This window comes from Aedes aegypti, chromosome 3, assembly GCF_002204515.2.
Source record: "Aedes aegypti strain LVP_AGWG chromosome 3, AaegL5.0 Primary Assembly, whole genome shotgun sequence".
In the NCBI taxonomy this organism is placed as follows: Eukaryota; Metazoa; Arthropoda; class Insecta; order Diptera; family Culicidae; genus Aedes; species Aedes aegypti.
In genome coordinates this window covers 63071633-63097540 of record NC_035109.1, presented here as the reverse complement: position 1 = coordinate 63097540, position 25908 = coordinate 63071633, and the positions used below count along the sequence as shown (strand labels likewise).

General features: G+C 37.8%; 1 protein-coding gene across 1 annotated transcript in view; it reads right to left on the bottom strand.

The window, feature by feature from the left end:
* LOC5567681 (galactosylgalactosylxylosylprotein 3-beta-glucuronosyltransferase P) overlaps window positions 1-25908 on the bottom strand; it is a 185077-nt gene that overhangs the window by 19190 nt on the left and 139979 nt on the right. Inside the window, exon 3 of the mRNA XM_021849266.1 lies at window positions 4093-4739. Within this exon, the coding sequence (XP_021704958.1) occupies window positions 4093-4545 (453 nt within the window). The 5' untranslated portion in view covers window positions 4546-4739. The remainder of the gene's footprint in view (window positions 1-4092; window positions 4740-25908) is intronic.

Sequence of the window (25908 nt, the reverse complement as noted above, 5' to 3'; positions counted from 1 at the left end):
GATCCTGGAACTCCAGTGTGGATTCTGGGACTTCAATGTGGTTTTCAGTATGCATTCTGGTATTTCACTGTTGATCCTGGGATTCCAGTGTGGATTCTGGGATTTCAATGCGGATCCTGGGTTCGAAAGTGGATCTTTGGATCCCACTGGGGATCCTGGGATTTAAGTATGAATCCTGGGAATCCAGTATGGATTCTAGGCATATAGAATGGATTCTGGCATTTCAGTGTTAATGTTGGGAATCCAGTGTAGATCCTGATATTCTAGTGTAAAATGCCTTGCTCCCTTGTGGATCCTATGCTTTTGATGTGGATATTGGGATTCCAGTGTGGTTTGTTGTAGTTCGTTGTGGATCCTGGGGTTGTTGTGTAATTCACAGTGCGTCAGTGTGGATATTTTGATTCCAGTGTGGGGCATAGGATTTCAGTGTGGATATTAGGATTTCAGTTTGGATCCTGGGATTGTAACGTGGGTCGTGAAATTCCAATATAAAACCTAAGATTTCAATGTGGATATTGAGTTTCCTGTAAGAACCCTGGGATTCCAGTGTGAATCGAGGAATTCCAGTATGGATCTTGCGATTTAAGTGTGGATCCTTGGATTGGATCATGGGTTCATGGCTTCCAAGCTAAATTCTGAAATTTTAGTGTGGATCCTAGGATTACAGTATGAATATTGGGATACCAGTTGGGATTTTGAGTTTCCAGTTAGGATTTTGAGTGTCCAATGATCCTTGGATTCTAGTATGGATCCTGGGATTAGAGTCTGGATCCTGATTTTCTAATGTGGATTTTGGGATTCCAGTGTGGTTCCTGAAATTCCAGTGAATATACTGGTGTTCCAGTGTGGATGCTGATATTCCAGTGAGGATTCTGGCATTCCACTGGGAAAGGTCAAATGGGAGTCCTATGATTCCGGTGACAATCTTTGGCTTGCAGTGGGGGTCCTGTGAGAGTTATGTTGAACTACTGTGCAATCCGGTGCGAGCTTAAGAGATCATGTGGGAGTTATGTGAAAAATAATTAGTATTCCTGAAATAACCCTGTAGAAATACTTTGAGAATCATGTAAGAAATAGAGATGGTCGGGTTTCACATTTTTCAAACCCGAACCCGACCCGTACCCGACTTATTTTATTCCTTCAAACCCGGACCCGACCCGAACCCGAGACAAACATTTAAAAGCAAACCCGGACCCGACCCGTACCCGAAAAATTTTCGCTGTTCAAACCAGTACCCGACCCGAAACCCGAAAAAGTTTTGTAAGAAAAACCCGAATAGAACCCGATTTCGAAAAGATGATAAATTTATCGTTTCTGATGCATAGGGAAGCTTTCCGGTTGTTACTTTGTGAACAATTATCCCCAAACCGACCCAAACCCGGCTAAACCCGACTTTTTTCAACCCCGAACCCGACCCGTATCCGATATTTTTTTAACCTTCAAACCCGACCCGAACCCGAACCCGAAAATATAAAAAAAATCGAACCCGAACCCGTTTCGGGTTTGAAAATCCGAGACCCAACCATCTCTAGTAAGAAACCCATAAGAGTCATGTTCATGAGAGAATTCTCTGAGAACTTTGAGCGAAACCTCTTTGAATTCTGTGAGAATTGTGTAGAAATACTGCGGGAATTGTGAGAATCCTATGGAAATCTCGTGTGATTTTTATGAGAATCCTGGTTGAATTCAGATGGAAATTCTGAGGGAATCCGGTGCAAATTATTCGGGAATCCTATTGGAATTCTGCGAGGAAAAGCACACAACAAAATTTTAAACTTGTTTTTGTGAAGATACCTACGAAGCAAGATTCAATCATTGCCTTTCGATCACAAAGTTATGGACAAAACACTTCTGTATGTTTTAGGGGGTAGCCTCAAACTTTTGCACGGGAGTTTACCTAGAACTCCGTCGGAACAAATAGACCAAGCTTTCAGATGCCTACTTGTAGAGCAATGCATTGCTCTAGTAAACAAAACGGTGGAGTTATGGGTTACCGCTTTCCTTCACCGGAGCGCCGGTTTCGATGCAATATTCCACTTGACTAACGGCTAGCTCTACTGGATGTCGATTCCGATTGCAACCTCCGGCAGAGCCATGCTCTTGCCTCTGTTTATATGCCTTGATTTAGTGGCGCTTGCTGTCATGCTACATCGATACATAGCCTCTACATGCAGGGGATGATCAGAATGGCCATGTATGCGGGGGAAGGCTCTCTACACGGATTGTGAAATTTCACATGGGCTCGAAGGGGGGATAACTGTTGACTGATGGACGGATGGGAGGGGAAATTTTGAACGTGCATCGGGCGTAACCTTGTGCCTTGAATAGCAATGTGCATACCCGGAAAATGAACGAGTTAGACAGATTCGATGCTTCTGATGGGGTGGTACTAAGCATTTCTTCCATTAATATTTTTTTCGTGCCATGAATTGCTACAAAGACTATGACACAGCTTTAGGGGGTACTATTAACAGTTGGAACAAGGCGGAAAAGTGAGGATTATTAATATAGCATTATGATCTCAAATGGACAAACTCCTGCAACTTTAATTCTAATCGTCACGTTATCGACCAACGCCACTTCCGCTAATGGAAAGACTAGCTATACTTGCATCAGCTTGAAATAATTGGACATTATGCTTTATAATCTCTGGCTAAAGGAGGTTTGCAAAACGTTTACTTGAATGATCACGTTTCCGAAAGCCTGGTGGCTTGAGTCGACAGAACGGTCAGAGTGGAAGAAAAAGCTTAACTTTACAGCTCATAAATCCTCCATAAATATCACAAACCTTTTAGCGGAATATAATGACGCACCGAAGCGCAAAAAAGTAGAACAAATCTCCAACAAGTGAACTGTTGGAGTGCTGAAGGGCCGCCGAGCTGATGGACGGGTGGATGGGAAAGGTGCTGAAGAAACGAGAAGTCAATGAGCGGTGTAGAAAGTTCCTAACAAGACGTGGTGCTTAGTAAGGGGCTGTCCATTTATTACGTAAGACATTTTTCGGGGTTTTTCAACCCCCCTCCCCCATAGTAAGTTTTTTTTGTATGAAAATTAAAAATAAAATGTATGGCGCGTAAGAAATCTCAGACCCCCCCTCCCCCCATAAACCCTTACGTAATTAATGGACCGCCCCTAAGTTCTGAGATTCTCAATGTATATTTTTTCGTGTGCTCTTCATCGGCTAACAGCAATCGACTGGCATATCTTGAGCAGAGAAGCTTGAAGGCAGAAGGCACAGGGGATAATTATCTGACAAATTTAAATAGTAAATTTCAAATAAAAAAGAAACGGTGTTTCTGGTGAGAATTCAACCCATGACTTCATTGGATATAGAACCGTTGCCCAGTCATCTAAGTCACAGAAGAGGCATAGACTCTGTCATGTTTTTACTGTTCAGTGTTATACCCCACTGTTCTTTGTTATTTGATAGTAGATGGGTATTTACTACAGTTTTCGAAAATAATAACTTGTGAGACACTGCTTTAGATGAATGCGATATTAACAACAGAGAAAAAATATGAAGAAACATAAACGCCATGCAGCATTCCCTGCCGGAGATTGCTCGTTGCAAAGTGTTCTTGTCGCGTTCTTATACAAGCTGGTGGCATAACTGGCGTAACCAACCGACGACGCGCCTCAAAACTACCGAATCAACGTTTCATAAAAGTAAACGAGCTGTAAAGCGGAAGTGAAGTGATAACACTTATTCTTTTTAAATACTGCTGCATTGTATGGGCCATGGAAGGGAAGTGTTTTTTTTTTCTTCGTTCGCTTGCCTTCGAGATCTTGAATGCGGCACCGAGAGTTGGGTTCATAAGAAAGGGTTGTTGGTACTCTTTTCTTGAGAAAAAGATTTCACTCTAGGCTAGGGTTTTCAGCGGAACTAATTTTCTCAAGCGAGCGCGGATGCAATTTGGCGAAAATAAGTGCTTGGGTTTAATCAGATCCGTGTGCTACGTGGAGGATGATTCGATTCCTCTGCTGTCGCCTTCTGGCGAAGTGACGTAAGGCTATTGAGATTTTCGCCACATTCCAAGTTATTGTACATGTAGAATTAGGATGCAAGTTATTATATTTTGTATGGATACTTACATCACTACTTCTAGCTGATTGTTGTCGATTTTCGGAGACATCGTGCTCCACAGGCAATGCAGTCGTTGTTGTCGTGGACGTCTTTGTCGTGCTGGTGGTTGTGCTTGTTGACGTGCTAGCTGTACTACTGCTACTACTACTACTACTACTACTGGACCCTAAGGTCGTGGTAGTACGATCAGTCGATTTGGTTCCGGCTCCCATGGGCCGGACATCGTTGAAGGTGAGACTCCTTGAGCGGACCTTGTCCACAATCGATGGCTGTTCTTGGTCCTCGCCCAAGCCCAGTCCATCCGCAACCAGGGCTTGTGCCTGTGCCGGAGGACCATTGCTTCCGGCTAACGCAGCCGTGGAAGTGCTGACAAAATTGGCTATTGATATCTGGTTCTGACACAGGATAATGAAAACTGAACTGATCAGCAATGTCAGGTACAATTTGTAGGATTTGATCATCCTTCCGACGGACTGGCTGAAGGAAGCCGTTGCGGGTGCGTTGGTGGCGAAAGCGTTGAAGGGCCAATGGTGGCGATGAAGGCCACTATTGGCAAACGAGTTTCGCTGTTGCGTTAGATATAATGTTTATTTGTTGTCGATGGTGGTAGCCTCTGTAGGCTGCTCAAAATGCGGCCATGCAGACACATCGAGACCTGCAAAGAAATGAAATGTAGACAAAATTAGGTAAACGTTGATGTCATTGATTTTTCTACTTAAAAATTACAATGCGGAACTATTGTTTGTCCCAAGAACCAAAATACCTCTAATTTGGAGTTGCTAAATCCGAATACCATAGTACGTAACAAATGTGTTACCAGTGGCATGCATGGTAACACATTTGTTTACTGAACCAAAGGTGACGGCCTAGTTCTAGTTGATTCTTCTTCTTCTTGGCATTAACGTCCCCACTGGGACAGAGCCGGCTTCTCAGCTTAGTGTTCTAAGAGCACTTCCACAGTTATTAGCTGAGAGCTTTCTTTGCCAAATTGCCATTTTTGCATTCGTATATCGTGTGGCAGGTACGATGATACTTTATGCCCAGGGAAGTCAAGGAAATTTCCATTACGAAAAGATCCTGGACCGACCGGGAATCGAACCCAGACACCTTCAGCATGGCTTTGCTTTGTAGCGGCGGACTCTATCCACTCGGCTAAGGAAGGCCCCAGTTGATACAGAAGAGAGAACAGAACATAGTGAACACATTTTCCTGTAAATTTTCTTAATTCTGAACGAAAAAACTGCTTTTGAAAATTGCGAAAACAATGACGGATCCTGCCCCCTCAATCGATAATTTTTTTCCAAGCGATCAGCTATGTTTTAGGGCAATTTAAAGGTGATTTTTATAAGATGAATGAAACCTAAATATGATTTCCTGTGTGGCGCGTAGAAGGAGACATCCTGTGTGGTGCGGGAGGAGAAAACTTTCACGAAAGATTTTGCTTTTTTTGGATCCCTTTAAAACTCGAGGTTTTTTTGCGTGGAGAATAAATTTCAAGACATTTTGCATTTTCAAGGCAAGTTGAAGCTTTCCCGGATCAAGTTTATTTTTTAAAATTCTGCTAAGTATCATTTTTGTTATAGTTTGTTACATTCGTTAGTTTAGTTTATTTTCTTTAATTGGTATGTACTACCACGGCTATGGATGTGGATGATAAAGATTCTGGCTCAAAAGAAGATGATCCTCCACCAGGAACATCTTCTGTTACAAAGCCGACGCGTATTAAAATTTTCCCTGCATCATTTTCTTGCCCCTTTGTAGTATTTTTTAGAAAAAAAGATGAGCTCATCAATGTTTTATTGATTTGGGCTAAAATATATGAAAAATACTCGTCTGTCAAAGAAATCAAAAAAGTTTCTCTTGAGTTGTTTTTGGTTCTCGCGATGACGCCAACTCCCTTTTGGAGTCTCAACTTTTGCTGGATCTTACCGTGTATACGCACTATGTGATTTTTGCGAAATCAATGCTGTTATAGGGAGACTTACGGCTTCGGCACCATTCGACTATTATCGGCAACCAAATTTCAAACTCCAAATATACAGTATTTTTCTATCAAAACACATCAGTGGAAACATTCAGATGATTATTTGTTCTGTCCGCTTCCCGCTGGCGAGATTTTCGAGACTAAACAAACGATATCGCCGGAGATGTCATCAATTCAAATGAGCACGCCTCAAAATGCGACTGATTTGGAGCTGCCGAAGAGATTCACCAGCAGTTGTTATGGGAAAGTTGCCGAAGAGATTGAGGCTGCCGACAATAGTCACACTGACAAGGGATGTTCGCAGCGTTGTAAAAACGTTTCCAAAAGCATTTTGACAAGTCTGTCGGTGTGAATCGATAGAGGATTGAGCAACGCATAAATGTAAATAGAAAACCACGGAATTTGTCTACTGATGTCCGAGAAAATTACAAAAGAAGCACGGCATTGGCTTAAGCTGCCGAGAATACGTAAGTTCCCCTATATGATGAAACTTTGGAGTACAATGATATTATAAATCACGGCATTGGAATATTAAAAAAAGCTATTTCGACTGTAAATGTTTTAGATTGCCACAGATTATCTAAGCTTTGTTTTTAAATGACAAATGAGCTCAATATATTCACTCTAATTGCATTTAGTTTACATTTGCTGGATCAGAAATCCCGAACTTTCTAGAAGTTGATGGAGTTATTTTTCGAGTAAGGCTTTATTATCCTAAATTCATGCACTGCTAACGTTGTCTCCTTTTTGGACACACTATTCAATTTTGCTCGAATAAACCTAAATGCTCGAAATGTGCACAATCGAATTTTAATCCGATTGTAAAAAACATTCTGAATGTTGTATTTATTGTAATCAGAAACACATTGCCTTGAAGGATTGTCCTGTATATATTAATACTCAATCAAAACATAATCATAAGCTTAAAAATATAAATCAATTTTCATATTCAGAGATTTTGAAGAAATCAAAACACATTTCAACTCCTTATGTTTGAAATCTACTTGATGATGAACAGGATAATTTATTGAATTCAGATAATTTTGTTTACAAGCCGCCTCCTTGAAGGAAAACGGATTCTCAAATCATCTAATCTACGTCTAGAAGATCATAATTCTAAAATAAAATCATTTGACAAAAATGTTCCTTGTTTGATTCCTTCCACTTCCAGCCAATCCCAGGATTTCAACGTGTTGAGTCTGATCCACCAAATAATAATTTTAATGCAAATACTAATTCTTCAGATGAAAACAAAAATACGAAATACGCGTATCTGTCAAAGGATACAAACTCTAGTGGAATTAAATGGTTTAGTACTAAATTCGTTTTTTCATCTACTTATAGGTATTCTACTAAACAGCTCGAAGATTTATTATCAAATTCGATGTTTTAGGATATGTTTAAAGTTAATGAACTCCACTCATACTAAATCTGTTGAAGTTTAAGCGGGAGGAAATTATTTCATCGGAAACTCAAGAAGTTCAGATTTCAAGAAATCCCTTGAGGACATCGTCTATTGAATGTTGCAGCAATTTAAACTTAGCCGGGATTTTCCGTAACCGGTTCCTGTAGGGTGTGCCCATTTTTAAACCATCTTATACTAAAATAAGACGATAGCTCAAAAATCATGATTTTTTATCCAGATCTCAACAGACGCCATAACAAATATCACACATATTTTTTTTTGTATCGGAATACCCTGAATTGCCTTCGAAATAGCCAAATAAGTAAATTTTGATAATAAGATCAATCGGTATCATTTCATGGAGTTGTGTTTGATCTTTCGACCTTGACGCTTGCTCCTGCGGGGGCGGGCGTTGAAGGCAGGATCAAACATGTCGCGCATCGGTCGAGTAAAGTGAAAAAGTGCCGCGTTCGATAAGTCCTTTTTGATCTTTGGACGTTGACGCTTGCTCCTGGGTAGTGAGTCAAGAAAGCCCGAGCAGTCGTCAGTTGTTTTCCCTCTCGGGTCGCACGCCTATTTTCTCTGAGTGCTTTTATATAGCCGAGCAAACGAGTGAAGCTGAAAGTGGATTGTTGCTGCTCAAAGATGACGGAGCAATTGGTGAGCTCGTTCCATGATACTATTTCTAATCTATAAAATATGCATGACTGCACCTTTAATCGTTACAACGGTGAGACGTAAATATGATTTTTCAACAAACTATGAATAGTTCGTCACTGTAAGTGTCGACATAAACTCTGATTCATAAATTATTCATGTCTAATTTTTTTTTCAAAACACCTTCTTTTTACCTTAATTTTTGTAAGTAAAAAAAACTTTGAATGGTTCGACACTACAAGTGTAGACTTGCGAAAGGTTCACTTTATTCAACAAACTTTGAAAAGTTCGTCACCTCAAGTGTCGGCATAATTTTTCTTTACATAAATATTGTTCATATCAAATGAAAATATTATATTAACATATAGGGTAGGTGTACCAGTTATGGCCATAGTGGTTCCCTATTTCGCCATACGTGATATCTTGAATGCCTTCACATTTTGAAAAATCTTTTGTGTTTTAGCAGTAAGATAAAGGATAAATCTTGATGTTAAAACATTCAGAAAGATTAAAAATGTAAAAGTTTTCCATATTTTGCATATGGCCAAATAGGGAACCACTATGGCCATAACTGGTACAATTTCCCTAAGCATTTTTATATCTCACAAATAATTATTTATCATGGTCTAATCGCTTATCAAAGTGAATCCTGTGACCCAACGATCCTCCCTATTAACAAACATCCCTCCCAGTAACCTTTGTGGAGATGCAGAAGCAAACACGGTCTCCAATAGCAAAGGTACACACTAACATTCCTTTCCCCAATCCCACCTGACTGCAAGGACGTGGCCGGCGCCGTTATTGACCATGCATAAATAGAGGCACTGAATTATGCACACTGAAGAAGATTATGGCCAATCCCAGCCGAACTTTTAGTTGATTCTTTGCGCATTTTCACTGACTTCGGTCAATCACGGAATAGCAACCATTGATATGTGTAGTCAGTCTAAGCTAAGCTAAGCTAAGCTGCAATCTCCTTGTTCTATTTGTGTTTTTGAATTATGTGCTTTATATTTTACATGCAATTTAATTAGGGAATGCTCTCCAAACATTCATATTATATGTACTGATAGCTTGAGCTGATTAAATGCTATTAAATCCATTAGTTTTAGTTCTAAATGACATCATATAATTTAATGTTGCGCAAGCTTTGATATGATTTGCATTCTCAAGGATTCATCATTAAATTTGTCTGGGTTCCAGCTCATTGTCAAATATTTGGTAATGAACAAGCCGATTCCTTAGCTTAGTTAGGTGCTTCTCGTGGCATTATTTTCATCCGTGACATGTTTTATTCGGAATATTTTACTAAATTAAAAATATATTCTATCAACCTTTGGCAAAATAATAGGAATTCTATTGATAAAGGTGGTTGGTGTAGATAAAAAATCTTAGTTTGAACATCTATCCGTTGGCAGAAATTTTATTTGTCTTATTTCAAGACTTGTCTCCAATAATTATATTTGCAATAGCCATTTATTTCTTATTAATATTGTAGATTCCAATCTTTGCGAATGTGGTGCATCTTATCAAGATATTGATCACATGGTTTTTCATTGTCAAACGTATGTTTTGCCAAGGAGAAATAATATTGATAGTTTTCAAAAATCAAATCATTCCGTACCTACATCGATTATTGATAGTAAATCTCTTGTTATGATGAAAATTATTTTTGAATATTTAAATGAAATTCCATATATTAATTGATATTGCCTTTCAAATTTCTTTTCAGAGTTCAAGATACATATTTGTCCCTCAACTATTGCTGATCGATGTTTTTCCTTCAAGATTTTGGCTCTCATATGGATTGTTTCCGGTTGAGTCTTTAGTATTAGTTTTACTTATTTTATAACGTTTTGCGAAAAGATGAAGAGGTTTTGCACCCTTTTGAGAAGTATTTTGGAAAACAAATCACTCAACGGGGTTTTTCCCTCTTTCAAACTTTTGTTTCATTAAATAAATAAATAAGATACAAACTGTAGTGGAATTAAATGGTATAGTACTAAATTCGGTTTTTCATCTACTTATAGGTATTCCACTAAACAGCTCGAAGATTTATTACCATCTATGTTGTCATTAGTTTCTAGATCGTCATTCCGTATGAAGTATGAAGTATGTTTAAATTAGATACATAACTTTTTGACAAAGTTTTGTGTCATCCACTAAGATAACATTTTCTTTTACACATGCTTTCACGAATGTACGTCTACTTTTGTGGTTTAAGTCCATTTAATGTTTTTTGTTTTTTCAATTTAGAAAAATAAATATGATTCAATGAATTAAGCTACAAAATTGAAACTCATTTTCTTAAAATTGGAAAAGTTTTTCTTTTGTGGTTAAATTCTATAATAGAACCTATTTTCAATCCGTTCCCAAATGTTGGCAACGAAAACTTTGAAAAATTACTTTTTTAAACTCTAGGAACGAAAACAAATAAAAAAAAAAAAAACAATATATTTCGCATTTTGTAGCTTGGTCAACTTGAAAATACGCAATATTTTTTTTGACCTGAATTTTTATAATAATGCAAATACGTATAATTGAATATTGATTTTCAACCTTCATCCAGCCAACATTCTTTTCCCAGCCAAAAAACACACTTAAATGTACTAACTTTTTTTTCTCAATGGATTGTGTTGTAATTTGCAGACTTTCCCGAAAAACTCTTCTAGTTAATAATCCGGAAGACTTATTCCCAGGTCCAAGTGTTTCTGGAGCTACCCCGAATTGTATTGAGGTCCAAAATTGGCCAAATCATTCATTCAACTGATATTTCAAGACCTTGATGAGCTAAAAGGTTGATGTCTTCGGCAAAGTTGTTAATCAAATTGGCAATAAATCCGGTAGGTAGCGCTAGTGACATTTTTTAAATCTTCTATATTTCGAGATCCTTATGAGCTAGCAGGATGGTGTCCTAGGCAACGTAGTTCAGCAGATCAAGGGCTATCTGGCAGTATATAATTAGGTCGGAAAATCTGTGAAACCTGCAATACACAAAATACAGCACAACATTTGATCAGCAATTGTTCTACACTTGAATACCTTCGGATGCAGCGCGATATCACATCTATGATTCGTGCTCTCCAAAACGATGCAGTATGCGAAAGAAATCTTCTAAACTTCTTCAAGGAAACTAGACTTTTCAATGAAATTTAGCAAATGACCAACGCTTGAACCTTTGTAGATCGGGATGTGTTTGTAAGATCAAGATAGAATCGACCTAAAAAGGACATCACTACCTCAGATTGATTGATAGTATAGTTTAAAAAGTTCAGTTTTGTTTATATTTCATACTCTGTATTGCTAGAAGATACCCTTCAGATACTTCTAGATTTTCTGTTTTCCAAAGAGATGAGCCAGCCTCGGGCTATCTATCTATCTATCTATCTATCTATCAGGCTGGCTATCTATCTATCACAGACAAACAGACGTAACACTTAGAACAAATCTCGATCAAAATCATAGTCACGAGAACATGTACGCCCAATGCTAAAATTAGTGTATTTGGCTGACGGGCCAACAGATGGCGGTAGTGTGGAAACGTCAAACGCGAACAAAAACGATGCGAGCGCTGCGGGTGGCGGATTGGCCACCTACCATATATTTGAAACGACCGTTAAAAAGGTGGTCGATGGACAATGAAGAGAGTGTGACGTCTGTTTGTCTGTGTATCTATCTATCTATCTATCTTATTGGAAAATCATCCGCTAGATAGCGCTAGCTACAAATTTTCTTCAATCTTCTATATATCAAGATTTTGATGAGCTAGAAGATTTGTTTCCAATCACTGCCAGATAGCCCTTGATCTGCCGAACAACTTTGTCGAAGATACTAACCTTCTATCTTATTGGGATCTAGAGATATATGGAGCCGGATCCTATTCTTGGCACTTTTGATTCATTTCGGCAGTGGGGTTTTTTGAAAGCTACAGAGCTCATATTTAACGGGGCCCAGATAGCCGTAGCGGTAAAGGCATAGCTATTCAGCATGACCATGCTGAGGGTCGTGGGTTCGAATCCCGCTGGTCGAGGATCTTTTCGTAAAGGAAATTTTCTCGATTCCCAGGGCATAAAGTAGCTTCGTACCTGCCACACGATATACACATGCAAAAATGGTCAATCGGCAAAGAAAGCTCTCAGTTAATAACTGTGGAAGTGCTCATAAGAACACTAATCTGAGAAGCAGGTTTTGTCCCAGTTGGGACGTAACGCCAGAAAGAAGAAGAAAAAGAAGAGCTCATATTTGGCCACAATTTGGGTCGTGCTGATGCGCTTCTTACGGCAAAATTTCAGACAATTCGGCCAAGAAAAACCCCCCACCCCAAAGTGAATCATGGAAGTGCCCAAGTGGTTCTGCACCCTATTGTTAGTCTTGTTGATGAATAGATTGTCGTGCATATTTACAACGTAGGGAAATCACTGGAATGAAACGGCTTTCATCTACGAACAACTAAAGTGAAGCCAAAAATTTGGTGCTGGAGAAGGTGGTGATTTGATAGCTCGTCCAAAATACAATTTTCAGTCACGAGACATACCGTTTTGTCTCAAATTCCGAACAGACTCATATTCCGAACATTCGGTTTTTGTATGGCGATTTGGTTGAAATGTTTCGCTGAAATATGTCACCAAATAACAAGAAAATGGCAATCAATTGCAATTCAATTTTAACGTCTCCAATATAATTTATACCGCGGGAGTAGTTATGATTCTCTAGTTTGAGACCAGTAGAACAAGCTCAGATAAATTTATTTGTGAAATTATTCATTTGAATACGATTTTATCGTGCTGTTCGGAATTTGAAGCAAGGTGTTCGGAATATGAGACAGAATGATCACAGTGTTCGGTATTTGAATCAAAATGTTGTTCCATACTTTTAGGTAAAAGCAATACTAAAACTAATAAAATTATTATTGGTACACCCAACATCTAACAGTTAGACTTTGCGAAGAAGTTACAATTTACACAAATATTAGCCAATTTATGCCAATCAAATGCATTTGAAGTCACTGTTGGCCTTAAGTGTTCGGAATATGAGTCAAAACGGTACTCGTTTTTGAATGCGAACTTCATATTTTACCTATCAATCTGGTGTAAAGTGCGTATTATTTTATCCAGTGTTTCTGTAATTGCTAGATAATTTAGCCACATTTTATTAGACAAAACGATAAACGATTATCAATAGTATAATGTTTTTTCTCATACGACATTTGTCGCTTCCGCGCGGGATTTGAAGAGGGCAAAGCCTAAATTTGTTTACTCCAACACTAGCGCCACACAGATGGTGGTAGGCTTCAAGAACTAGCGCTTTCTTCAGGGGGTTGAGGGAAATACATAACTCACGCATTAGTTTATATGGCAGTTTAGCAGAAGCACGCAACTTGCATTCAATGCACAATCCAACAGTGTGCGTTACATGTGCGTTATATTTTGATTTTGTTAGCTACGACGCCATCCAATATATGACAAACCTGGTGGGAGAACATGTTGGTTGTACAAAATTTTTTAGCTGTGAGTCTATTGGAGGGCAAAATCCCCAAAAGAAGATTGAAGAAAATGTGTTACTATCGCCTAGTGAATAAATCAATTTGTTATTGCCAGATAGCCTTTGATCTGCTTAACAACTTTGTCGAAGTCACCAACTTTCTAGCTCATCAGGATCTTTTGATAAAGAAGATTGCAGATTTTTTTTCACTAGCGCCACCTAGCAGATGAATTCCTAATTAAGTTTGTTACTGCCAGATAGTCCGTGATCTGCTGGAGTGAGCTCTACCATATTGTACTCTTGTAGTTATTTTTTGCCAATACAGTAAGTACAGTTACATTAAGTTGTAAGTTACAGTCGGAAAAAGTATAAGAGATTAACAAACCACTAAGACCCACATATTTGACCTATATGATGAGGATGTCGAAGTGAAAAAATACTCAATCAACATCTAAGGATGGTTTCAACTCATGAAACAAGTGTTTTTCCGAGCTCAAGTGCTTACGTTCGATATCTAGGAGATAAACGACTGAAGTAGCGGAACTCCTACTCTCTATAATAAGCTGTTAATTTCTGGAACAAGGTAAGAAACTAAAATGTCTAGAAAGAGAACTAAAAAGAAAGGACAGGACTTATAGATAAAAAATAATGTCTGCGGACCTTATAAGTAGAAACAATAATTTGATATACTTGATGATCTTTGCAAAATGATAATGAATGAAAATTGTATAAAAAATGATTATTTCATATTTTACAAAAAAATAACGGAGTAGAACGACATGCACTAAACAAAGGACACTAGTATACCACAAAAGATCAAAGAAAACTGGTCACAGTGGTTAATCCCGGACAGAAACAGTAAAAAATCATACTTATAAATCTAGTAGTTTACAAATCTTTGGCGACCTGTAGCTCAACATTCCCGAGAGCAGTATCAGATCAAATTTCCTGAAGTTACATAGTTTAAGCCTTGTGACGCGCAAAAAATGTTGTTTTCGCTACTCTTTGTTAGCTTTATGAAACAAGCATCAGAAAAATCATGTAAAATATACCTAATTGTAATCGCAACCACAATCCTATATCCTCTTGTTTCACTGGCGATTCACTGATTCTTCTAGGTGCTATGTCAGCATGCAAATTTCAGTCATTCCACACATTATGCTCTAATTGCATAGTCAGGAAGAAACATCTTTCAATCACTCAAATACCACTCCGGTGTGCCACATCCTACATACAATCCGACGTAAATTCCGATGCCAGTCAATGAGTGCGGAAGGCATCCGAGAAATAATAGGGATTACATGTAAACGATGCTGGTGACTTGGACCATCCTTTATCATAAGGCGACTGCTTCAAGCTATTCCGTTTACGAAATGACGATGATGCAATCAATGTAGCATCCTAAGTATAACCACACTCTTTCTCCCCCTTTCAGTTGAAGCCAATTTTCAGCTACGTCAGTTTGTGGGCGGAAAGCTTGCAGCACTTGGAAAATTTCATTTCGAGAGCATATTTCTTCCGCAAATGTATTCAGCAGTCCACTTGCAAGCCCTCCGCACATCATGGTTTCTATATAACCGAATGATGCCAACATGTGCATATTTTACATCCTGGGAAACTAGTGAGAACCGTATCGAACTCGGTCTACACCGTACGATGTACCTAGGTACGTAGAGTGTCTAAGTGCGCTAGTGTCTAGTTGCGAAACGTGTAGGAAGCGAAAAGATTAGAAGAAACCAATTGGATGCCAAGGATATAAAAGGAACGTATGGTTTCTAGTTCCCGGAAGTATTCATATTGGAGATACTCCGGAAAAATGGAGAAATCGAGCTTCGACTGGTTTCGGATATTAAATACTCGGTTGATAGTGCGGCGTAGTTGATCGAAAGCGCTCTCAGCGATATGAATGGTTATTGGATTAGCTAGAATGAAGTGGAAGCACCATATGTGAAAGGAATGAAATTGCAAAGAATTTTGAAGATGAATAGATCAATGCAGAAATTTCATGAAAGTCGTAAAATACAGATGGTCCACATGATGAAAGAAATGCGAATATTAATATAAGAATTTTAATGTTGGAGTTTTTTCTATTTTGTTTAGGTCTATTATAATGTCTTACTCAGCAAAGCCCATTTTTTGAGATAAAAACGGGAAGGACAGAGTTGGTGGTTTAATCGTTACCTCTTCCTCCTCATAAGCAGATGGTCTTGGGTTAAATCCTAGACTCGTCTCGTTCTCCGTACTTTGTAGTCGTATCTTTCACTTGCTAGTATCTTCACGCATAATCTATCACACTTAAAAAACTAATCGTTCAAACTAATCGGACAAGAAACCGCTTACATTCATCATATTATAGCATCTCTGCCATAAAAATTACCTTCCCGCATGAACTGGAGTAGATGCAGGGGTATATCCAGTGTACTGTGGACCAGTTATAGAATGTAATATCAATTCCTCCCCCTTCTCCTCTTTGGTCAGCAACCTGACGTGGCAGGCGCCATTGTTGCCTAAAAATAGAAGATCACCACCACTTATAGACAAACATGGGAAACATTCACTCGAATATTGCATTTCTCTCGCTAACATGCACAAGCGGTCTAGAGCGAGATTGCCGTTTCTCCGACCAAGGTGAGTGTTTCAATTTCAAATGCGCTTTCTTCTTGTTCGCCGAGCGACAAGTTAAACAAAAACGGCAACAGAATGATTCACTACCGACTCCTTATGCCGAAGGCATCATTCCGCACGAGTGGCATTCGTATTTGAGAGCTGAAGAGCGTTCACTGACTGGTAATACACTAGGCGAAATGTTTCAGTGAACGCAAAATCTGTACATTTCGCAGGAAGCTTTCAGTGATCGAATGGCGAACGCGTTCTTTTGTATCTCCAATTTAAGAGAGGATAGGTGCTCTCTCCGCTCCGTATATCTTTTCATTTTCGGTTTATCTCAATCGTTTACGACTCGTCGGGATTGCGCTCACCCTAGTAGCGTTCGACAGTCATTAAACATTCGGTGGCAGCAGATACTTTACAGATATTTTATCAGTAGCGTTCGGGTGAGTGAGTGAATTTTCCCATGCTTGCTTATAGACGGAGAGTGTCTGTTAGTCCAAAGCAGTCATCTGATTGGTACCTTGTGTAAGTGCAGCTGATCTAGAAATACTGGACTAGCAATCACGGGCGGCCTATCAAGCTTAAGCTCAAGATCATAAAAACGGAAGTCAGAAGGGAAAGGTTGAATCTCTCCGTTTGCAACAATCTTAATTATATTTGGTTGAAAAATCAAATACAATTCTAATTAATCCCTCTAACAGCAGTATCATATATTATCACAAAAATACATAACATCTAGATCCGTAGATATTTCATATAGATAGAGCCAATATAGTGCTTATTTAATGCCTGTATGAATGAGGCTTAGAAGCATTCATGATGCAGTAATAGGATTTCTATGCAGTAGAAGTGCTGTTATTAGGCGTGTAAGCATTTGTAGTGCTATAATAATGCATGTATGCATCTATGATGCTGATTAAAGGCTTATTATTAATGATTATAGTAACTTGGGCGCAACCTTTTCAGTCTAGAATTATTAATAATTTTATTCGACATTTGTTCCAATGTTTCAACATTGCATATTCTGTGTAGCTCATACCAGAGAGGGAGCTACAGGATCATTTCCAAAATTTTATTTTGACTCATTGGTAAAGCTTTCTTCCTAGTATTGCAACAGCTAGTCCATATTGGTACAGCATTCACCATGGCTGATCTGAAAATTTGTTTGGGAATCAAAAGCTTGTTCTTGAGACAATGTTGTTTTCTATTTATAAGTGGATAAAGGCATTTTATTTATTTATTCCATTTGGCTTTAATGCCCACCATGTGATTTTTACAGTTAAATTTTTATCTAGCATGTGCCTTAGATGCTTAAATTTTCGATGAAATGGTCCTCACGCAGACGAATCAATTCTTATGACAAATGACGAAAACAGTTGATGTTTTATACGCCTATGAATGATGATTGCAACTCCCCTACATGCCCCATCAAGTCGATCATTACGGTAAACAAAAAGTTTAGATCCCTTTTAAGCTTGGATCCAGGTTTAAAATAGGTTTCAGTAATAACTGCTATATGTACGTTATTAGCTGTAAGAAAATTAAACAGCTCGTCCCCTTAACCATTCAAAGAACGAGCATTTCAATTTAAAATATTTAAATTATTATTTATTGGATCTATTAGAAAAACGTAATCCAATAACAATTTAATTAGTGAATTTTACACCAACTTGGACTGATTCAGTCATAGTGGTGACTTTGAACATTGCATCAGTCATTTGATTCAATTGTTCAGTTAGAAAAATAAAATAAGAGGAAGACATATCACTTGAAGTGGGTACATTATCTGATGATTTTCAACAAAACTTTATATTCGGAGCAATAGACAGAAAAATGTATGTTTTATATAAAAAAGCAATTTAAAATTGGGCTTATAGCACAACAAGTCAATTTTCAATCACTTTCAATTTAGTCAATATTTAAATTAAGATAATAACAATTTGGATAATTTGAGAAACCCTAGAGACTTTTCTTTCATACTCCCCCATATGTAGGTATTTAATTTTATTATAAAATTGTTAAAAACAAACAAATACAAATATATTCATAAAAAAATAACATATTTTGTTATTTTTTTGTTTTAATATTTTCTTTGAATAACGGTGCCTCACAAAATTATATCATAATAAGATATGCATATCATATTCTGATAAAATTTTATTAGATTTTTGTTATATGCCTCTAGTTGGGTAGTGATTCAAAGATTATAATTAGAATAAGCCATCGTTCCTTGGTCGATTTGAGAATTTCGCCAACAACGAACTTTATCAAACTTACGTACCATTTATTGCGAAAAAAAAACTGAATCAAACGATTATTAGACTTTTCATCAGTACCGAAAATACCGGTACTCAATGCTTACCACACAGAAAAAAATCCGTTCTCGTATCCGTGAACAGCAGACGTGAACTCGTCAACAAGCAAAAATACACCGTGAACTAGATCATGTTTATGCATAAACATGATGGTAGTTCATGGTGTATTTTTGACAGTTCACGTTTTCCAGAACTCTTTTTTGAGCGTGCAGTACCGGTATTTCGGTACCAAAAAATAGTCGGTGGTACCGGTACTTTCGGTACCGGTACTCCCGGTACCAAAACCCTAAGTCAACTCCTCACTAATCGATCAAGTTTTCATCTTAAAAGGCTCTCCAAATGAGTACCCATGAAAAACTGAAGCTTGGCTCCTTGAAAAGAGTTTCTGGGCATAAATTTGGAGAAATTCATAGAAAAATGCTTGGTAGAGTTCCTGAAGAATCTTCTATTCGAATACTTTTTTTTCGGAGTAACTGCTGGAGTAGATCTTGAAGGAAGCACTGAAAGAAAATCCCTTCCGTACAGGAATTACTTGAAGAATATCTATACGAACTCCTACAATAATCTGTGGATATGATTCCTCGAAGAAATAATGTAGGAATCTCAGGGATAATTCTTGATTGCTCTTGACCATTTCTGAAGGAAATTTTAGTGGTATTCACAAAAGAGTGACTAGATCAATTCCTTGAAAAATCTGTACCGGAAAATTTCTAAGAGATACTCCTGGAAGAATCTGTAGACGATACCAGTAAGGGAATGCTTATGGAATAACTGAAATAATATTTGCTAAATGAGAAACCCTGGAGGTGTTAAGATATTTAAGGACGAACTCATGGAGAAATTATTGAATAATTAACATGGAAAACATCCAGGAGCCTTCCCTGTAAAAATCTTGGGAAAGATTCTCGATTGCTGTAAGATTTCCTGTAGAAAATGAGGTAATGTCAAAATATTTACTGGTGCTTTTATTTCGTAAAATATGATATATTGTTCGACACGATTTCTTGTTCGGCGTAAATGTTCAAAATCGGCGCAATGCTGATCGTGCTGGTGTATGGCGCGCCGCCGATTCCGTCGGCGTGACGTAAAATGAAATGGCGGCGCACAGGGCTTGTAGGACGGACACAATCATAGATCTAGTAAATTGGCGTAACATCTTTAACGAGGTTTTATCAAACTAATTGGTAAAACATAAAATAAAGAAAAAATAATAACCTTCAGAGTTATTGAGTCACCAAGTAGCAAAGCATTCGTCTAGCATACAAGAGTCGTGGGTTCGAATCCCACCTGAGCACATGGATTTTCTTTTTATCATATTTTCACTCATAATCTATTCACCTTTACCACGCGTAAGGAGTTAAATAATTTAAAACCATGTGGGTTGAATTATCGAACAACTTAATATACAATGGAACCTCAATTAACTAATTCTTTTTGTTTGCGTAGATTCAATTTGCGAAGCGCGTAAATTGAGTTTCGACGATCAAACGGGGAATTATGTATGGGATAGATGAGTTACGCGGAAATAATCTGATTTCTTGTTCCAGTTAGTTTTCAGCTACGACAATGATATACTTATTCACCTACAACACAACTATTTACTCAATTTACTTTAGTGAGTAATACATAGTTTAGAAGTCTCGTGAGTTAATGTTACAAAACCATTGTGAAAATATATTCAAATGTGAATGTCAAACAACTATAAGCTTAGAATTTATTGGTAGCAGTTCAAAAACAGATTCAATAAGTTCAATTGGTAACAAGCATTAGTAAAGAAATATGTGTAGAGCTGTACTTAAACTATGGACCTTTGCTCTTCAGGGGCACTTAACATATTTAGCCAGAGAATGTTGAAGAACGAGTAAACAAAAAGTCATGTTTGGTGATACTTAAAAACGACTATTAATAGAACGTCTTGATGCAAACGTAGCATTGTTCAGAGTGATACTTATCGCAATCAAGCCTCAAAAGGCAAACACATTTGTGCAGAATAATTCAATTGAACGTGGCCCACACAATACCATTTGGGTTATCCGGTTATTCCATCAACGAGAGTGCCAAGGAAATGAATTAGTTTGCCGAATCTCCATTTCACTTCAACGCCATCAATGCAAGATGAAGATCCACAATCTTCATCTGCCGCGCCCGCTTCAGAGGGTATGGACCGGCATAAGTATTTCGGTTTTGCAAGTTGTATGGATTCGGCCAGCCGCTCTGGTGCCGCAGACGATGAAACATATTTGTAATGAATTAAGATTCTTCTCTTGGCGACGCACGATAAGAGACTTTTGCTGACGGCTGGGACGGTTTGTACTTCCTGTTGCATTGATGTCAAATGTCTGGGTGTGTTAAACGGAATTAAAAAAAATATTAGGCGGTATTTATATTTATTTCCACTAGAGTTTGTATCCTTTGACAAATACGCTTATTTTGACCTTAACACGTCTTCAATGCCGTGTAATAGATTCGACTTTTACACGACACTGAAGAGGCCTTACAGTTGAGGTCGTAATTCGCGTATCTATCAAAGAATATAATTTCTAGTGGAATTAACTGGTATAGGCATTCCATTGCACAGCTCGAAGATTTATTAACATTTGAAATGCAAGCTTGGCTTGTGAATAATTTCCGAACCGAAATTTATAATCAATTATGTAACATAATTCCGAAATTAAAAATTGTCATCAAATTTGACGTTAGTAATGTAAATTTTTAAATGATTTTAGGCCCTTCTTATCCTCTTAGCTCTCCTGTACAGTCTTCAAAATTGCCTTTGCATTTTGTTGCTTTGATTCAGAAAACAAGGAGAAAGAGAATGCACGATCCTTATTTTTCAATCCAACAAGGCTTTGATTTGCTCGAATCATTTCGGTGAAAATACTGCATCATTTTTCTGAATCATTTGTGGCTCCTTGGACTAAGCGGGCTACGCTGCAGAAGGATAATAGAAATTGTTGGTATGCTTAGCAACCAACAATGTTTTCTTTTCATCGCGAGGTCACAAAGTGCGTGTCAGTACCTATCCAGTTGACAAATAAAATGTTTGCTTCTATAAATGGTGAACTATCTTGCGTGAACATAGTGATTCTCATGAAGCTGTTGTGTAGTATCAATTGATTGACCTAAAAGACTTTTGAAGATGTTAATTTTATCTTTTCCATTATAGCCACAACCAGTCTCAACAGTCTTTCCTGAAGAAAATGATGTGATGTTTCATCATATATGCATTCCTACGATATTGACGTCATGTACGAACAGGAGCATTAACCCTGTAGCGCATCGTCTCAAATTTGCATGTGATTTTTGGAACAGACTCATTGTATTTCAATACTTAGCAATATGTTATCTTATGTTTAATGTCAATAAAAAATGTTTTGTATTACCTGTGAAAGTTCTACCATCACGAAAAAAGAAGTTTAAACATAGAGAAACTTAAAAGTAGATGGAGTACAGTGTACCTTTTAATTCCGCTACTAAATGCTTATCTTTGACAGATACGCGTATTTCGACTACCACTTGCAGTCTTCTTCAGTGTCAGTTACTCGTATCCACTACGAAGAACTGAAACTGAAGAAGACTGCAAGTGGTAGTCGAAATACGCGTATCTGTCAAAGATAAGCATTTAGGAGCGGAATTAAAAGGTAGACGGTACTCCATGTACTTTTAAGTTTCTCTATTTGAGATTCTGCTCAGAGGGTTCGAACATTCATTAAAGAGTTTAAACATGTTATACACACCTCTATTCTAATTTTATTGGCATTGGTTTGGCATCCAGTTGAAAAAAAATCAAGAGAAATTTTATTATTTTGCGAGATAACTAACTTTTTACTCCAAACTGTTTTTTCGTAGAAAGAGCTAATCTTAAAACTAATTCTACTATTTATATAAATTGTAACTTAACTCCCATGGTAAGTATATTAGATCTCAACACTTTTATTCATTTACTATACTGATAATATAGGCCCTTAGATAGGTTTCCCAAAAGGGGAATCAAGAAGTTCCAATTGTATACAAAGCTCGCTGAAAACTGGAATTTTGCACGGGGTTGTTTTATGTTTACCGAGGCTAGGAATCCGAGGCCTAGAGTATGCATTTGCGTTGAAATGATTTGAATCAATGATGTATTATTTTTGATCAAGTGAGCACAGGAGCAATTGAATTGAAAAGGCGCGAATCCTACGCGATGCAATGATATTTTCAAAGCATGCTTTTCAAAATATCTGTGCAGCAATGATGATCTTTGAAGACTGCTCCTGTATTGCTCTAGCTATTGGTATAGGTATAGCTCTGAATAGCTCGAACTATTCAAACAATTTACTGCCTCAAAGTACGGATAGCGCGAGCTGTTCAAATAAGTTACTGCCTTAACGATTTCCCTTATTGAATCTGATACGATACATTTTAATTAAAAACTTCAAAATTAATAGCATAATTTTATAACTGATTACCTCCCAGTGGAGTTTGTCCATTTCGTACATTATATTGCAACGCAAACCGTTTTATGGGGCCATTACCATACCGTTCACGGAGTCAATAATACACATTCGCTGCTATCGAGCGTTGTTCGCCCATCCGTCGCCAAGTTCTTAATTAATGATTTATGCTAATTAAGTGCTCCTTTTTTGTACCAAATTGTCGAACGATGATGATGTCCAGAGCTTTGCCCGGATCTAGCAAACCTAGATCTTGATCCGCTATTGGCCAAGGGTTGTTTTACCCCGGTAATCGCATATACCCAATTCAGCCAATCTATTATACAAGACCATATGGCGTCGCTCGCATCCGAATTATCGCATTTGCCATTTTACGACTCGGTTTGGGTTTGCTCAGTACATCGCACTATGGGCCAGAAATCAGATTTTCAAGATACTAATCTTATAAAACTATTTATATGAGACGAATTTTTCATTATTGAAAGCATCTGAGATTATACGCTAACGTTTTTTATCGTTTTATTATAAAATTTATTTTCAGTCTATTTTAGGGAGGTTTGGTTTGTTGCAATATTGTGTGTACAGTTTTGGAAAGAAGATTTAGTATATTCTACTTATATGATATCAAAATGACGAAGTTAGTTCGAGCTGTTTAATTGTCTCAAAGCTAATAACATACTTATCCTAGTTATTACTGAAACTTATTTGAAACTTGGATCCAAACTCAAAAGAGATCTTAACTTTTTTGTTCATCGTAATGATCGACTGGATGACCAATGTGGGGGAGTTTGTAATACTTTTAGGTTGATTTCTGTTTATTATGGAAGTGCTTAGAATTTTGTCACAACATTTCGATTTCTGGCCCATAGTACATCGTATGCTGCGGCTAGAGAAATGAACAACATCAATCTGCATGCGTAATGATATGCGACCCGGCCGTAAGCGATTGGGGCTGAATTGCGGTGGTTGTGATGACATGGGGTCTGCGTGGGCGGACGTTGTTCCGTTCTGGGTCGGGAAGTCGTAGTTGTCAACGAGCTCGGGCCGCCGCCGCCATGTTAACTAGGTGTAGGTCGTCGCGTTTGAATGGTAGCATAACGAGACCGCGAAACTACAGCCAATCATTCGCACTATGCCCCGGAGGCTGGTGTGTGATTATGTGAATCAGAACAATTAGCTTCATGTCGATGTTACACGCTAGTTGATGTTTGAGATGGTGATGACTGCGGATGGATGGGTTAACTACGCCAACTAAAACAATGGTAGGCTGCCTATTTGATGGGAGCTATGGTATGCCTAAGGGGAACGTTGCAGTGAGATTCGATGGTAATGAGTGAAGGTCGCTGCTGGTGCAATGTTAACATACGCAACTAATTGTGCTATGCAGATGAATATTTAAGATTGAGAGGGTGCAGTGAGCTTAAAATAGACCTTTACGCTGAAATATTGTTGATCAGCTTCAAGCAGATAACAAGTTTTGGCGTAGGAGAAAATTGAATAACAATAAGACAACACACTAAGTCATCCGAGAACAAGCATTTAATAACATAGTATGAGGACGGACCTGGTGTAGCGGTTAGAACACGTACCTCTCACGTCAAGGACCACGCCAAGGACCCATTGCCGAGTTAGTAACTTATGACGTAAAAAAAGTAACGACAAAAAAAAAAAAAACTTCTATGCTGAGCATCAATGCGCACAGGAGAATTTGTTACTAGTGGCTTATCGTACTCATATTGCGTGCACTAGAGCAGAGACGTCGAATTGGCGCTCGGGGGTCATCTACACCTGATACCTTTAGGGTCGTTGGGAGACCGCTTAGCGTCCACGTACGGACTTCAAATATTTACTTTGTTTTTTCTTACTGAAACGAGCACTTTACAATGACGAACTTATTATATTTAACATTTTCTAAAAATAAGGGATGGCCTTACTGCACAGGCTCATGATGAATAATCATAAATATTATTATTGCTATATGTTATGTATTTGTTTCTCGACTTATCTCGGTCGACGTACAAAGCCGTAAAGAAAAGTAACAGAAAAGTGTTATAAAATAAGAATAATAAACTTTTTCTACCCTTCTCATACAAAAAATGAGTATGAAGCATGCTTGAAAAACTAATATCGATAGACTCAGCTCTAATAATTTAACACATTATTGTGTATGTATGTGTCTGTGTGTTACAACAATGTCACTTCGGTATTTTGGCCGTTTTTGGATCAATTACATTTTTTTTCTCTTATATTCTCATAGAACACTATTGAATTTTATTGCACTTGGATATTTCGTTACAAGGATATTTTCCAAAGAGAATGTGGTAGAAGCCGATAAAATTAATTTTGATTAATGATTATAATTAATCAAACATGCCAATAATTAAACACAAAAAATAAAAGCAAATCAATAATCACTAATCATAGGAGAACATGTTCCAATTCAGACCTAGTAACAGTGTTTTGGCTATATATTTTTTGCATGATGGACGGCATGAAAAGTTTTATGTTTTCTTGAAAGTCTGATTTAGCGCGTTTTGTGATATCTCCTACCAGGACATGACTAGTCATGTTTGAACAAAATTCTGGAAAAGGTCCGAATTGGACCAACCCTGTTCCAATTCGGACCCCCCATTCTCTAATTCGGACCACCCTATATTGAATCGTTTTTTGCTATGGTACAGTTAACTCTCTCTTACTCGATATTGAAGGGACCATCGAGTTAGGGAGGTATCGAGTTACAGAACACAAAATCAGTGCAACTGCAATCCAAGGGACCATCGAAGTAGCCATGAAAACCAACTTTTACTATGGTTCTCTAACTCGATATCGAGATACGGAATATCGAGTAAGGGAGAGTTAACTGTAGTTATAAAATATAACTCCGAATTTTTTGGTACCAAAGCTTGTTGAACTTTTTTCTTTAAGCATAAAAAAAATAC